General features: G+C 45.6%; 1 protein-coding gene across 2 annotated transcripts; it reads left to right on the forward strand.

Moving 5' to 3' along the window:
• Positions 1–106: 106 nt before the first annotated feature.
• Positions 107–12,130, forward strand: LOC129847665 (voltage-dependent P/Q-type calcium channel subunit alpha-1A-like). Of its 2 annotated transcripts, XM_055915410.1 has the most exons (4): positions 107–715; positions 5,801–6,017; positions 6,217–6,518; positions 7,358–12,130. In XM_055915410.1, the coding sequence occupies exons 2-4, from the start codon at positions 5,822–5,824 to the stop codon at positions 8,132–8,134; spliced, it is 1,275 nt and encodes a 424-aa protein (XP_055771385.1). In that variant the 5' UTR covers positions 107–715; positions 5,801–5,821; the 3' UTR covers positions 8,135–12,130. The 2 variants fall into 2 exon arrangements, with proteins under 2 accessions (XP_055771385.1, XP_055771384.1); XM_055915409.1 differs by lacking the exon at positions 107–715 and having other exon boundaries at positions 5,619–6,017.
• Positions 12,131–13,097: the final 967 nt, after the last annotated feature.

The following is a 13,097-nucleotide window of genomic DNA, read 5'->3' on the forward strand; positions in this document are numbered from 1 at the left end:
GTGTGTGTGTGTGTGTGTGTGTGTGTGTGTGTGTGTGTGTGTGTGTGTGTGTGTGTGTGTGTGTGTGTGTGTGTGTGTGTGTGTGTGTGTGTGTGTGTGTGTGTGTGTGTGTGTGTGTCATCCAGTCTTCTTTCGTACTCTTGTGTGTCGTAAGTTGTGCCTTTACACTGTACTTCACTGTACTGTTGTTATTGCCGTAGTAGCATGGTGTGTTATGGTGTTGATGGGTGTTGTTACTATGGTGACTGTGGTGTAGATGGTAGTGTTGTTGCCATGGTGACCTTGTCTATAACACTGTCTCTGGCTCTCCAGTGTCTGTGCGCTACTGTGGTAAGTGTTGTTTCTCCCCTCACCGCTGCTTTTGTGTCTAACCGGGTTCTCTCTCTCTCTCTCCTCTCCTCCATCTCACCTCCCTTTCTTTTCGGGTTATCCTCACCCATATTTATCCCCCTCTCCATTTCTCCCTCGCTCTCTGCCCACGCCTCCCCCGTTATCCGATTTTCACCCCCTCGCCTTACCTTCTTCACCTCTCCCTTCACTATTTATTTGCGTATCCATCCCTCTCTCCTTCCCTGTCCCTCTGTCCTCTTCTGTGTGTCTGTGTGTGCTCTACCTGTGCTGTATCCGTGGCTGTGATGTGTGTGTGCGTGTGTGTGTCTTCTCTGTGCTCACACAGCAGCGAAGGAAAGGGAGGCAGCGTGGAAATAACCTCAGTGTATGTACCCTGTCTCCCCATCTCTCCCCCTTTCTCTCTCGCTCTCACTCACTGATTCACTCACTCACGAAAACCATTTCTCTCTTTCTCTGTCTGTCTCCATCTCTGCCTCTCTCTCCTCATGTCATCTCCTAACATGGTTGTGAATTTCTAAGTCAGTTAAACACATAGTTTTTAGCTGATTCAACTGGATTTCATAAGTTCAGACAATTTGATTAATTATAGTCATCTGGCCTTTTTTTGTCAACACAACTGTTATGTTGCTTCAGTTGATATGACTTCATGGATGTGAATTTCTAAGTTGAGGACACACATAGTGCTTAGCTGATTCAACTTGATTTCATACGTTTAAAAAAATTGCAACTCAACAAAGGTTGTTGACTTGACTATATACAGTGGGGCAAAAAAGTATTTAGTCAGCCACCGATTGTGCAAGTTTTCCCACTTAAAAAGATGAGAGAGGCCTGTAATTTCCATCATAGGTACACTTCAACTATGACAGACAAAATTAGAAAACAAATCCAGAAAATCACATTGTAGGATTTTTAATGAATTTATTTGCAAATTATGGTGGAAAATAAGTATTTGGTCAATAACAAAAGTTTATCTCAATACTTTGTTATATACCCTTTGTTGGCAATGACAGAGGTCAAACGTTTTCTGTGAGTCTTCACAAGGTTTTCACACACTGTTGCTGGTATTTTGGCCCATTCCTCCATGCAGATCTCCTCTAGAGCAGTGATGTTTTGGGGCTGTTGCTGGGCAACACGGACTTTCAACTCCCTCCAAAGATGTTCTATGGGGTTGAGATCTGGAGACTGGCTAGGCCACTCCAGGACCTTGAAATGCTTCTTACGAAGGCACTCCTTCGTTGCCCGGGCGGTGTGTTTGGGATCATTGTCATGCTGAAAGACCCAGCCACGTTTCATCTTCAATGCCCTTGCTGATGGAAGGAGGTTTTCACTCAAAATCTCACGATACATGGCCCCATTCATTCTTTCCTTTACACGGATCAGTCGTCCTGGTCCCTTTGCAGAAAAACAGCCCCAAAGCATGATGTTTCCACCCCCATGCTTCACAGTAGGTTTGGTGTTCTTTGGATACAACTCAGCATTTTTTGTCCTCCAAACACGACGAGTTGATTTTTACCAAAAAGTTATATTTTGGTTTCATCTGACCATATGACATTCTCCCAATCTTCTTCTGGATCATCCAAATGCTCTCTAGCAAACTTCACACGGGCCTGGACATGTATTGGCTTAAGCAGGGGGACACGTCTGGCACTGCAGGATTTGAGTCCCTGGCGGCGTAGTGTGTTACTGATGGTAGGCTTTGTTACTTTGGTCCCAGCTCACTGCAGGTCATTCCCTAGGTCCCCCCGTGTGGTTCTGGGATTTTTGCTCACCGTTCTTGTGATCATTTTGACCCCACGGGGTGAGATCTTGCGTGGAGCCCCAGATCGAGGGAGATTATCAGTGGTCTTGTATGTCTTCCATTTCCTAATAATTGCTCCCACAGTTGATTTCTTCAAACCAAGCTGCTTACCTATTGCAGATTCAGTCTTCCCAGCCTGGTGCAGGTCTACAATTTTGTTTCTGGTGTCCTTTGACAGCTCTTTGGTCTTGGCCATAGTGGAGTTTGGAGTGTGACTGTTTGAGGTTGTGGACAGGTGTCTTTTATACTGATAACAAGTTCAAACAGGTGCCATTAATACAGGTAACGAGTGGAGGACAGAGGAGCCTCTTAAAGAAGAAGTTACAGGTCTGTGAGAGCCAGAAAACTTGCTTGTTTGTAGGTGACCAAATACTTATTTTCCACCATAATTTGCAAATAAATTCATAGAGAATCCTACAATGTGATTTTCTGGATTTTTTTTTCTCATTTTGTCTGTCATAGTTGAAGTGTACCTATGATGAAAATTACAGGCCTCTCTCATCTTTTTAAGTGGGAGAACTTGCACAATTGGTGGCTGACTAAATACTTTTTTTGCCCCACTGTATATGTACAGATAGGGCTCAAAACAGGTGGGGCTCTGAGTTGCACCCCCCCTTTTTGTACCCCCCAGTTCTTGACCCAAACTGGTGCGCCTGGCACCTATTACCATACCTCATTCAAAGGCATTTAAATATTTTCTTACCCACTCTCTGAATGGCACACATACACAATCCATGTCTCAATTGTCTCAAGGCATAAACATCCTTTAACCTGCTTCCTCCCCTTCATCTACACTGATTGATGTGGATTTAATAAGTGACATCAATAAGGGATCCTAGCTTTCACCTGGTCAGTCTATGTCATGGAAAGAACAGGTGTTCTTAATGTTTTGGATACTCGGCGTCTACGCAAAATATAAGCAATATTGCAATAGCTCCACCCTGCCCTCTGATAAGCCAGATGGATTTTTGCCATATTACTTACATCTTGCCTGGTGAATGTGATTATGCGAGGTCAGGATGTTGGAACAAGGCTAATTTACTTACCTCTCTAGTCCTTGTGCCAAGTGCCAAGCGGGTGGGGTCAAGGTGTTGATTTGGGATTGGCAAACTCTGCACCCTCTCTCTGTCTCTCTCTCTTCCTGCTGCTGCTGCTCCTCTGTGTTGGGAGTACCATGTGTGTTGCGTGTATCATGCCTGTGTGCTTGTCTGTGCTGATGTCATCAATGTGCTGCTGTATTGGTGTTGGTGTTGCATGCATGCCAGGAATATGTGTGCCCTTGTTGGAGTGATTTTGTGTGTGCGTGCATGCATGTGTGTGTTTGCGTGTGTGTGTATGCTTGGTGAGTGTGTTTGTTGTGTGTGCTTGGTGTGTGTGTGTCCATGTGTGTTTGTGTGTGTAAGGGTATCCTAGCTACACACTGTCTGCTGGTTTCAGTCCATTATAATCTATTCTGGTTTCAACCTGGAATACCAGGGGAGTTAACCTCTCTAGGGTACGTGAGACGTTAGCGTCCCACCTCTTCAACAGCCAGTGAAAGTGCAGGGCGCCAAATTCAAAACAACAGAAGTCCCATAATTAAAATTCCTCAAACATACATGTATTTCACCTCATTTTAAAGATACACTTGTTGTAAATCCAGCCACAGTGTCCGATTTCAAAAAGGCTTTACGACGAAAGCAAACCAAACGATTATGTTAGGTGAGTGCCTATTCACAGAATAACCAGCCATTTTTCCAGCCAAAGAGAGGTTTCACAAAAAGCAGAAATATAGATAAAATGAATCACTAACCTTTGATGATCTTCATCAGATGACACTCATAGGACTTCATGTTACACAATACATGTATGTTTTGTTCGGTAAAGTTCATATTTATATCCAAAAATCTGAGTTTACATTGGCGCCTTACGTTCAGAAGTCACAAAACATCCTTTGATTTTGCAGAGAGCCACATCAATTTACAGGAATACTCATAATAAACATTAAAGATACAACTGCTATGCATAGAATTTTAGATGCAGTTCTCCTTAATGCAACCACTGTGTCAGATTTTTAAAAAACTTGACGAAAAAAAAAAACCATGCAATAATCTGAGTCGGCGCTCAGAGCCCAATCAAGCCACAAATATAGCCGCCATATTATGCAGTCAACAGGAGTCAGAAGTAACAATATAAACATTCACTTACCTTTGATGATCTTCATCAGAATACACTCCCAGGAATTCCAGTTCCACAATAAATGTTAGTTTTATTCGATAATGTCCATCATTTATGTCCAAATTCCTCCTTGTTGTTCTAGCATTCAGTACACTTTCCAAACTCACAACGCGTGGGCAGGTCCAGCGGAAAGTACGGACAAACCTCAGATTTCTCACTTCCTGGTTGGATTTTTTCTCAGGTTTTTGCCTGCCTGATGAGTTCTGTGATACTCACAGACATCATTCAAACAGTTTTAGAAACGTCAGATTGTTTTCTATCCAAATCCACTAATAATATGCATATTCTAGCTTTTATGGCTTTGTAGCAGGCCGTTTACTCTGGACTTGCTTTTCATCCGGACGTGAACATACTGCCCCCTACCCCAAAGAAGTTAACTCAACAGCCAAATGATCCCTTCGTTCAATAAAGAATCGGAAACCAGCAGACACTGGCGGACTAGTACTGAGCAGGCCTGGTATATACAGTATGCACTATGCAGGTGTGTACCAGGGGCATTATAGGCACTGTCCTGGTGTCCAGCAGCCCTAGGAGGTCAGAGCGGCTCCCCGTGCCCCAGAAAGAGAGCTCCTGAGTGGGGCTGAGGACTCGGGACATCTCCTATGTGCACGCTGGCAGAGGGGGCTGGCAGAGCCTTGTGCGCAGCCTGGATTGTGTTATGATTTTGGGGGAGGGATTGGGTGGGGACGGGTGGGTTAGTCTTTTAGGGGGATTAGGAGACACTGACCTATCTTTCCAGATGAAGTCCTGGATGCATGTCAGGCATGGCCTATTGCCTCCCTCTCATCTCCCTTCTTACTTTTACTGTTATTTGTCTTCTTCCTCTTCTCTCTTTTTTTTCTCTCGATCTCTCTCTGTCTCTTTCTCTCTCTGTGTCTCTTTTCTCTCTCTCTCTGTCTCTCTCTGTCTCTTTCTCTCTCTGTGTCTCTTTTCTCTCTCTCTCGATCTCTCTCTGTCTCTTTGTCTCTTTTCTCTCTCTCTCTCTTGGTCTCTCTCTCTGCCTGAGGCAGCATGATGTATATATGAAACTAATACAGGCATGTGTGTGGAACAGTATGGGGGGGGGGGGGTGTCATGGGTTACCTGGTGCCCACCTCTACAAGGTTATACTGTATATGGTAGGAATGTAGAAGTACACACATGTAAGAGTCAGGTAAACAACTATACAGTATATACACACACACACACACACACACACACACACACACACACACACACACACACACACACACACACACACACACACACACACACACACACACACACACACACACAGACAGACATATACACACACACACACACACAAGTCGACAAGAAAGGAAGACACGAGGAAAGTAAACCCGAGAAGCCTGCTGTGTGACTACTCTTTTCCTCTCTGTCTCACTCTCCCATCATCCCTCTCTCTCTCTCTCTTTCTCCATCCCACTCTCTCAGACTATAACAGATAATAGTCCTATGAAGCGCTCGGCCTCCTCCCTTGGTCACAGTCGATCTGGGAGGGGCCAGAGGGAAAGGGGAGGGGCCGATGATTATGCAATGGAGTATGTGATCCCTGAGGAGGGCGGAGCTCCGAGGCACAGCCACCGACGCCGCGACCGAAGCCACCGGGCCTCCGAGCGGTCACTGTGTCGATATACAGACGCAGATGCAGGTTAGAGACAGAATGAGTGTGCATGCTTTGGTCAGGAACGGTTCAGAATGTGTGTGAGTCAGAGAGTGTGTGAGGAGAACGTGCTTAGTTCCCTGAGTTGCTACTGTGTCAAAGTGTGTTTGATGTTGTCATGTTGTCATGGTTACAAAGATATTAGAGATACCATGATGACAACAATAACTGGCCTCCATTCTGGCAGGACTGGGCACAGACTTGAGCACCACCACTCAGTCAGGTGACCTGCCACCCAAGGAGAAGGACCGTGACCGTGACAGAGACCGCGGTCGGCAGAAAGACCGCAAACACCACCACCATCACCACCACCATCACAGCGGCTCTGTGGACAAGGAGCGCTACACACCAGACCGCGCCGACCGGGGGGGAGAGCACGGTGGTCACAGACAGCCCCGAGGAGACAGAGACCACGACCGGGATAGGGAGCACGATCGTCGCTGGTCACGGTCACCCAGCGAGGGCAGAGAGTGCATGACACACAGACAGGTGGGCTTCTATGATGTGTGTCAACAGTGAACCACCTTCCTAACTGTTTTAGCCTCAGGTTCTCCTTTTAGTTCTGCCTTGAGTGTCTCCCCCATCTCCTTGGCCTAAATATCTTTAGGCGGCTGACTGTCTCTTGTGTTTCCCTTTTTGACACTTCCATACATTGTCTTTTCACTAACTATTGTTGTTTATAGGATTCAGCAGTTTAGACACACACTTACACACAGAGGTGATTGGTTAACAACCTAGATTCAGATAAGAGACAGACTGAACAAGGCAACAACACTGAAAGAGTGCATTGTGGGTACCTTCACAATCACCATTTTGAGGCCTACTGTGTCAGATCTGATCTCTTCTTTTCTTTTCTCCTGTTGTTTTTGTGTCCTCTCTTTATTCTTCATGACTCATCGCTTTTCTCTGTTTTCTACGGTGTATGCTGACTCCCATCATTTTCTATATATCTCTTCTCTTTCTTTCTTGCTTTTTTATGTCTTTCTTTTCCCGGCATCCTTCCTTCCCCTCACACTCTCCTGATTGCTCTCTTCTTCTTCTTCTTCTTCTCGTTGCTGTTGTTGTTCTTGTTGTTATTGTCTGTTCTCTCTCTCCCTCTCTTTATTTATCTCTCCTTGTCTTTATCTCTTTCTCTCTTTTTCTCTTTTTCTCTCTCCCTTTCCTTTCCCTCCCTCCCTCTCTTCCTTCTTACCTCTCTCTCTCTCACCCTCCCTCTCTCCCTCTTCCTCCCTTTCTCTCTTCCTCCCTTTCTCTCTTCCTCCCTCTCTCTGTTCGTGTCGTCGTTAATTTTATGGTTCTTTTTTTATTTGCCTTCAATGTTCGTGTAGGGCAGTAGTTCGGTGAGCGAAAGTCCCGCTCCTTCTACCTCGGGGACCAGTACCCCGAGACGAGGCCGTCGGCAACTCCCTCAGACCCCGGCAACGCCCCGCCCACACGTCACCTACTCTCCTGTCGTCCGTAAAGCCATGGCCACACCTCCCGGAGCCCAGCCCCTGGGGCGCAATCCCGCCCCTCACCGCTTTTCCCCTGAGCCCCCCCAGGGACCTCCCCCGCCCCACCATGGCTCACCCAACCAAGCCTGCCACCCTCCTCCCCGCTGGGGGGACGGGGGAGGAGGAGGAGGAGGAGAGAGTGGGTCGCTGGAGGGCGACGGCTGCTTCTACAACCAGGACTACCAGGATTACGACCGTGAGCACCACAAACCGCCTCCCTACGAGCAGAGCCCCACACAGGGCAACCCTCACAAGCCTCACCCCCTCAACCACCCTACTCTCCCCGTGCTAAACCATCCCCCAACCCCACAGCAGCAGCACCCTATCAACCCGCACCCAAACAACCCCCACCCCAACAGCCCCCACTCCCGCACCTCGCCCAGGACTTCCCGCCACGCGCCCCCACCCAACACCACCCCCACCCCCCAAGGGCAGCAGCCTCCCCCCACTCGACGTCTCCCCAACGGGTACCGCGCCTCTTCCCCCTCCTCGCAACACCACCACGGCCCCACCCACCCCGGGCCCCATAAGGTCCCCCCTCCCCAGCTTAGAGGGCCCCGCACGAAAGGCCTGCACGAACCCTACAACAACACGGATGACAACAGGTGCTAGCCTCTGGGGACTATGGAGGGATGGATGGAGGGAGGGAGGGCTCAACCACACTGTCTGAGTTATCAGTCCCTCCCAGCCCAGGAAAACACACAGCCAGAGCACTGACCGCCATGAGACAGGGGAAACCAAGGCATGATTCTTTCTTTCCTTATTTCCGTTTGTTTTTCTTTTCGTTTCTTTTGCTGCTCAGTGTTTCCCGGGGATGGAGGGAGTGAGGAAGGCGTAGTTAGAATAGAGGGATGAGGAGGAGGACCACTGAAGGATGAGTAGAAATTAGTGAACAGGGTATGGAGTACAAACCAATTCCTCCTCCAAAACTATGGAACCCAGCTCATCGGATGCAAGGAGACAAAAACTCAAAATGTAAAAAAAATTCAAAATGGATGATATGGGGGACGGATGCTTTTCTCAACGTATCATGATGCTACGCCTCTGGAAACAATATTAAAAACCGCCACAACGACCAAGATGTCACTATGACATTGCGGAGAACTAAGTGGAGTTGCGTTAGTTGCAAAAACCAACCACCAACCCCGATGATGGGGAGATATTGATGAGTTTTATCATCTGGGTTTACTGTTAATAATGACATATGTGATGATGAGCCTTCCACCTGAGTGTGGTGGGGGGAGTGGGGGAAACAGGTGGTGGGGGGGACACCGGGACACACACCCTAACTCTGAAGGAGGGAGGGGGTTATGTAGGCGGAATCTATCCATTCCAACCCCCCAACCCCCAAAAAAGATTCCGCCCCAACCGAGTAGAGAAGAGACATAAAAAAAGTGGATGGTGAACAAAAAAAAAGAAACTTAAAAAGAAAAATTTTCTTCAGTATTTCTTCTTCTACTCCTGCGGCTGCTACTTTTTCCTCTTCCTCTTCTTCTTTTTCTTCGAAACATTGAAGCTTGATTCTTCTGTTGCACCCGCTCAGCTTCGTTGGAACTTGCAGAGTTTAAAAACCTGTGGAATCCTGCATGATTGATACAAAATAAATGATAACAAAGAGAAACTACTGTAATGTGGGGAAACTATTCCTTGGTCCTTTCTATATTAGTCTGTGGGGTTCTCTCTTTTTCCTGTAATCCCTTTGTTTCTCTCTCTTCTCCCTGAGGCGTCCCTCTCTCACTCTTCCTGTGCTGGAGGTATAATCAGGATAGTTAGGATGGATGGAGAGATGGGGCGATGAGGAAGAGAAGAACAAGGTCCAAGCCTTTTTTATGCGGAGGGACAGGATGATCTATTTCCCACTTTGTTCTTATTGAAATGCTCTGTGCCAAATTATAACTGTTGATGTGGCTGAGATTGCACAATCATTTTCAAGGAAGTAGATATTTTGTTACAAGGCCAACTTTTATTTCATGGAAGGAAAGAAGGCAGGAAAGTATGAAAAACAGACCCCACATATTATAGGTTCATGTTAAAAGGGAGTTGAAACTGGGGGAGGAAGTTACAAGCTCCATGGTCCTTATTGGCTCTTCATCTGCTGACGCACAGCATCGTTCAAACCAGAGATATGTCTCTCGTCTTCCAGGGTTTGTGTTTGAAAGAGCGATGAAAAGAGAGAGAGAGAAAGAAAGGCCGATGAAAGGAGGGAACCTCTTCATCTTTTGTTTATTTGTTAATAATAGTGATAATGGTTCTATAGATACTGATAACAATACTATTGATGATTATGATAATAACGATGATGATAATGGTGATGATGATGATGACGATGTTCATGCTTGTGAGAGAGAATTATTTTAGTCTTGTATTTGTGTTACTTTCGAGTCGGTTGTGCTCAGCGCGTCACCATCTTTGTTTAGTGAGTCTGGTTGGTGGTCCACTGGTCCGGCTGGTGGGCGGAGCTTTGTCAGAGAGGTGCATTGTGGGAACAGTAGTAATCATAGTAATGACTCTGATACAGTGTAATACGGTGGGGAAGAGAAAAGGAACTTAAAAATGAACTTTAAAAAAAAGAACAATGTCAAAAGTCATACAGGAAATCATGTATCTGACATGTATACTTGTTAATCAAGCAGTTGCTTACATATATTAATCACTTGGGTAATTCTAGGGCAGCTAAATGGTCACTTTTGCTTTGGTTAACGCGGTCTACAGACTAAAGTAGACCAGATAAAGCAGTAATGAGACAGAGCTCCTCTACCAGTTTGGCCCTCTAGGTGGCACTGTATGCAATACATTGCACCCCTGTCCTATTGTATCATTGTATCACCCCTTCTATTTTGACTGTCTGATTCCAATGTTTTCGTATCTGTCTTTAAACTGGGAGCATAAGGTTTAAGTGTTGTCTGTCACTGGTGGATCACCTCCTTTGTGTTCAGGACATGTAGCACAGCCAATCACAAATGCACAGGACATGTATCACAGCCAATGAAAATGCATGGGAGAAACAATGACTGGGTCTTTTCTGGCAAACCTCTGTGTCCTGTGTCACCCTATTTTCTTTGTGTGTGTCTTTGTGCGCCTCAAACTAACATCCATCCTAATACCTACCACTGTCCCGTACAGTGTCTCTCTCACAGTTGCCGGACTTTGAGGATATCCATAGTGAACCATTCATTTATTAGAATGATGTCATTATTATTCTTATTATTACACCCCATGTCAAAACCATTAGCGTCAGGTAACAGTGTTTGTTCACGGCTGCCATAGATATAGCGCAGTTAGATCTGCACATATCTGGATTCTGATGTACTGTAATGACATATCCCATGATTCTATGTACCACACTTTGACCAGAAAGTGCACAGGCACATTGCCTTTACAGTATTCATCTAACGTAGGAATGTCATAGACGTGTATAAGTCACATCACAACACTGATAAGATAGGAATACACAGATACACTCTCAGTATGTAGCTCCTGGCTGTAGCAAGTATGCGTGTACGTGCGTATGGCGTGTGTGCGTTTGCGTGTGTGTCTGTGTATGAATGCGTTCTTTTATAGCAAAAATGTGTGTGTACATTCAATGTGTGTGTGTACATCAATAGCTAGCTGTTTTCGTTGGATATTTCATTTCATTTGTTTATTTGCTTTGAATATTTTGTGAAAGCACACTGATGACATTTGAGTTGGTGAGTGTTTGTGTGTGTGTGTGTGTGTGTGTGTGTGAGTTAGCCTGTGTTTGTGAGCGAGTGACAGAATGTTTGTGTGGCTGTGTGCAAGATTAAATAAGATGTCAATCACCCTCCAATTCAAACTATGAGAGGCCCTAACATTCACTGTCAATCATTGTGTCCTGTACTGACCAACATCCACTAACAACACATATTCTAAATAACCCCACCGTTACTTCAAAAAGCAATGTATGAGCTGCTATGGAAAACATAGAAATAAAAGCATTTTAAGTACCAAAAAAATACCAAAAAAAGGGAAAATATCTACTTCCAGAACTGCATGTGCTATGTGCATGCCACACCGTGGGTGAACAGTCATCTTCAGGAATCCAAAAAATAAGAATATGAATTCAGATTAAAAAATATATGAATATAGATAGATGTTTTTACTAAGCAACATGTTTTCTTTTTTCCTTCTATTTTTGAGAACAAAAAAGGTTGAAAAAATCTATAAAAAAAAAAAAAAACGTCAAAAGAGCGACATGATGACTTTGGTAAGAATCAAAGTTGGTTTGTTTATTTATGTTGCCAGCTGTTAACTGTAAACATGGAGGTGAGACACTACACAACCATGTTCAGGACACTACAAAAAAAGGGAACTCCTGTTTTAAAGAAGAGAATCATATAAAAAGAGATGGGGATATCCCTGCCTACTTTGGGTAGGGCCAGGAGCCAGCCAAATCTGATGATGTAACCCTTAAAACTCTGGCTGTGGGATCTTTTATCTCTCACTCACTCCCTCTCTATTTCTCTCTCACTCTTGTCTCTCTCACTCTTATCTCTCACACTCTCAACCTATCTCACCGCTATTTCTACCAGTGCATTTTGTAATTCCAGACAGAATTCTTCCTAATGAATAAAAACCAGAGAGAATGCACACTGTCGGTCTGGAGAGACTTCCGTTTCTTTTTTGTGTGTGTGTGTTTTCAAGTGTATGCTTGAATGCGTATGTTTGAGTGAAATAGTGTATTATAGTGAGAATGATAGTGTGTTTGCGTTGGGGTTATAGATTTGGAGAAGTAGAGACGTTTGTTGTGTGTAACGGAGTGTGTTGTTATGTGTAAGGTAGTGTGTATACGCGCATTTAGGAGTGTAAATAGTGTGTCTCTGCTATCTCCCGTCTGTTTCTAGTGTCCCCCCTGCCTGCCCGGTCCCACTGGGTACAGACATCAATTCAACCTCTATTCCAACTTCATTTCATTGAAATGACATGGAAACAAAGTTAATTCAACCAATGTGTGCCCAGTGGGTGTGTTCTGGTCTGTTTCTAGCGTCCCCCCTGCCTACCCTGTGTGTTCTGGTCTGTTTCTAGTGTCCCCCCTGCCTACCCTGTGTGTTCTGGTCTGTTTCGAGTGTCCCCCCTGCCTACCCTGTGTGTTCTGGTCTGTTTCTAGTGTCCCCCCCGCCTACCCTGTGTGTTCTGGTCTGTTTCTAGTGTCCCCCCTGCCTACCCTGTGTGTTCTGGTCTGTTTCTAGTGTTCCCCCTGTCTACCCTGTGTGTTCTGGTCTGTTTCTAGTGTCCCCCCTGCCTACCCTGTGTGTTCTGGTCTGTTTCTAGTGTCCCCCCTGCCTACCCTGTGTGTTCTGGTCTGTTTCTAGTGTCCCCCCTGCCTACCCTGTGTGTTCTGTGTACTTTGGAGAGGACAGCTTCAGATCAGATTGCTGCCGGAAACATTAGCAGTACAATCAATGGGCCGGACGTCACATTCCACACCTATACTCCCCTCCTATTTCCCACTCCTTCCCCCTTTCCCCATCTGGCCAACAGGCAGCACCAGGAAAAGGGAGGGATGGAGAAAAGGGAGAGAGCGAGGGGTTGTGTACCTCTGTCAGTTACATGACAT

Source organism: Salvelinus fontinalis, unplaced genomic scaffold (assembly GCF_029448725.1).
Source record: "Salvelinus fontinalis isolate EN_2023a unplaced genomic scaffold, ASM2944872v1 scaffold_0919, whole genome shotgun sequence".
Classification (NCBI taxonomy): domain Eukaryota; kingdom Metazoa; phylum Chordata; class Actinopteri; order Salmoniformes; family Salmonidae; genus Salvelinus; species Salvelinus fontinalis.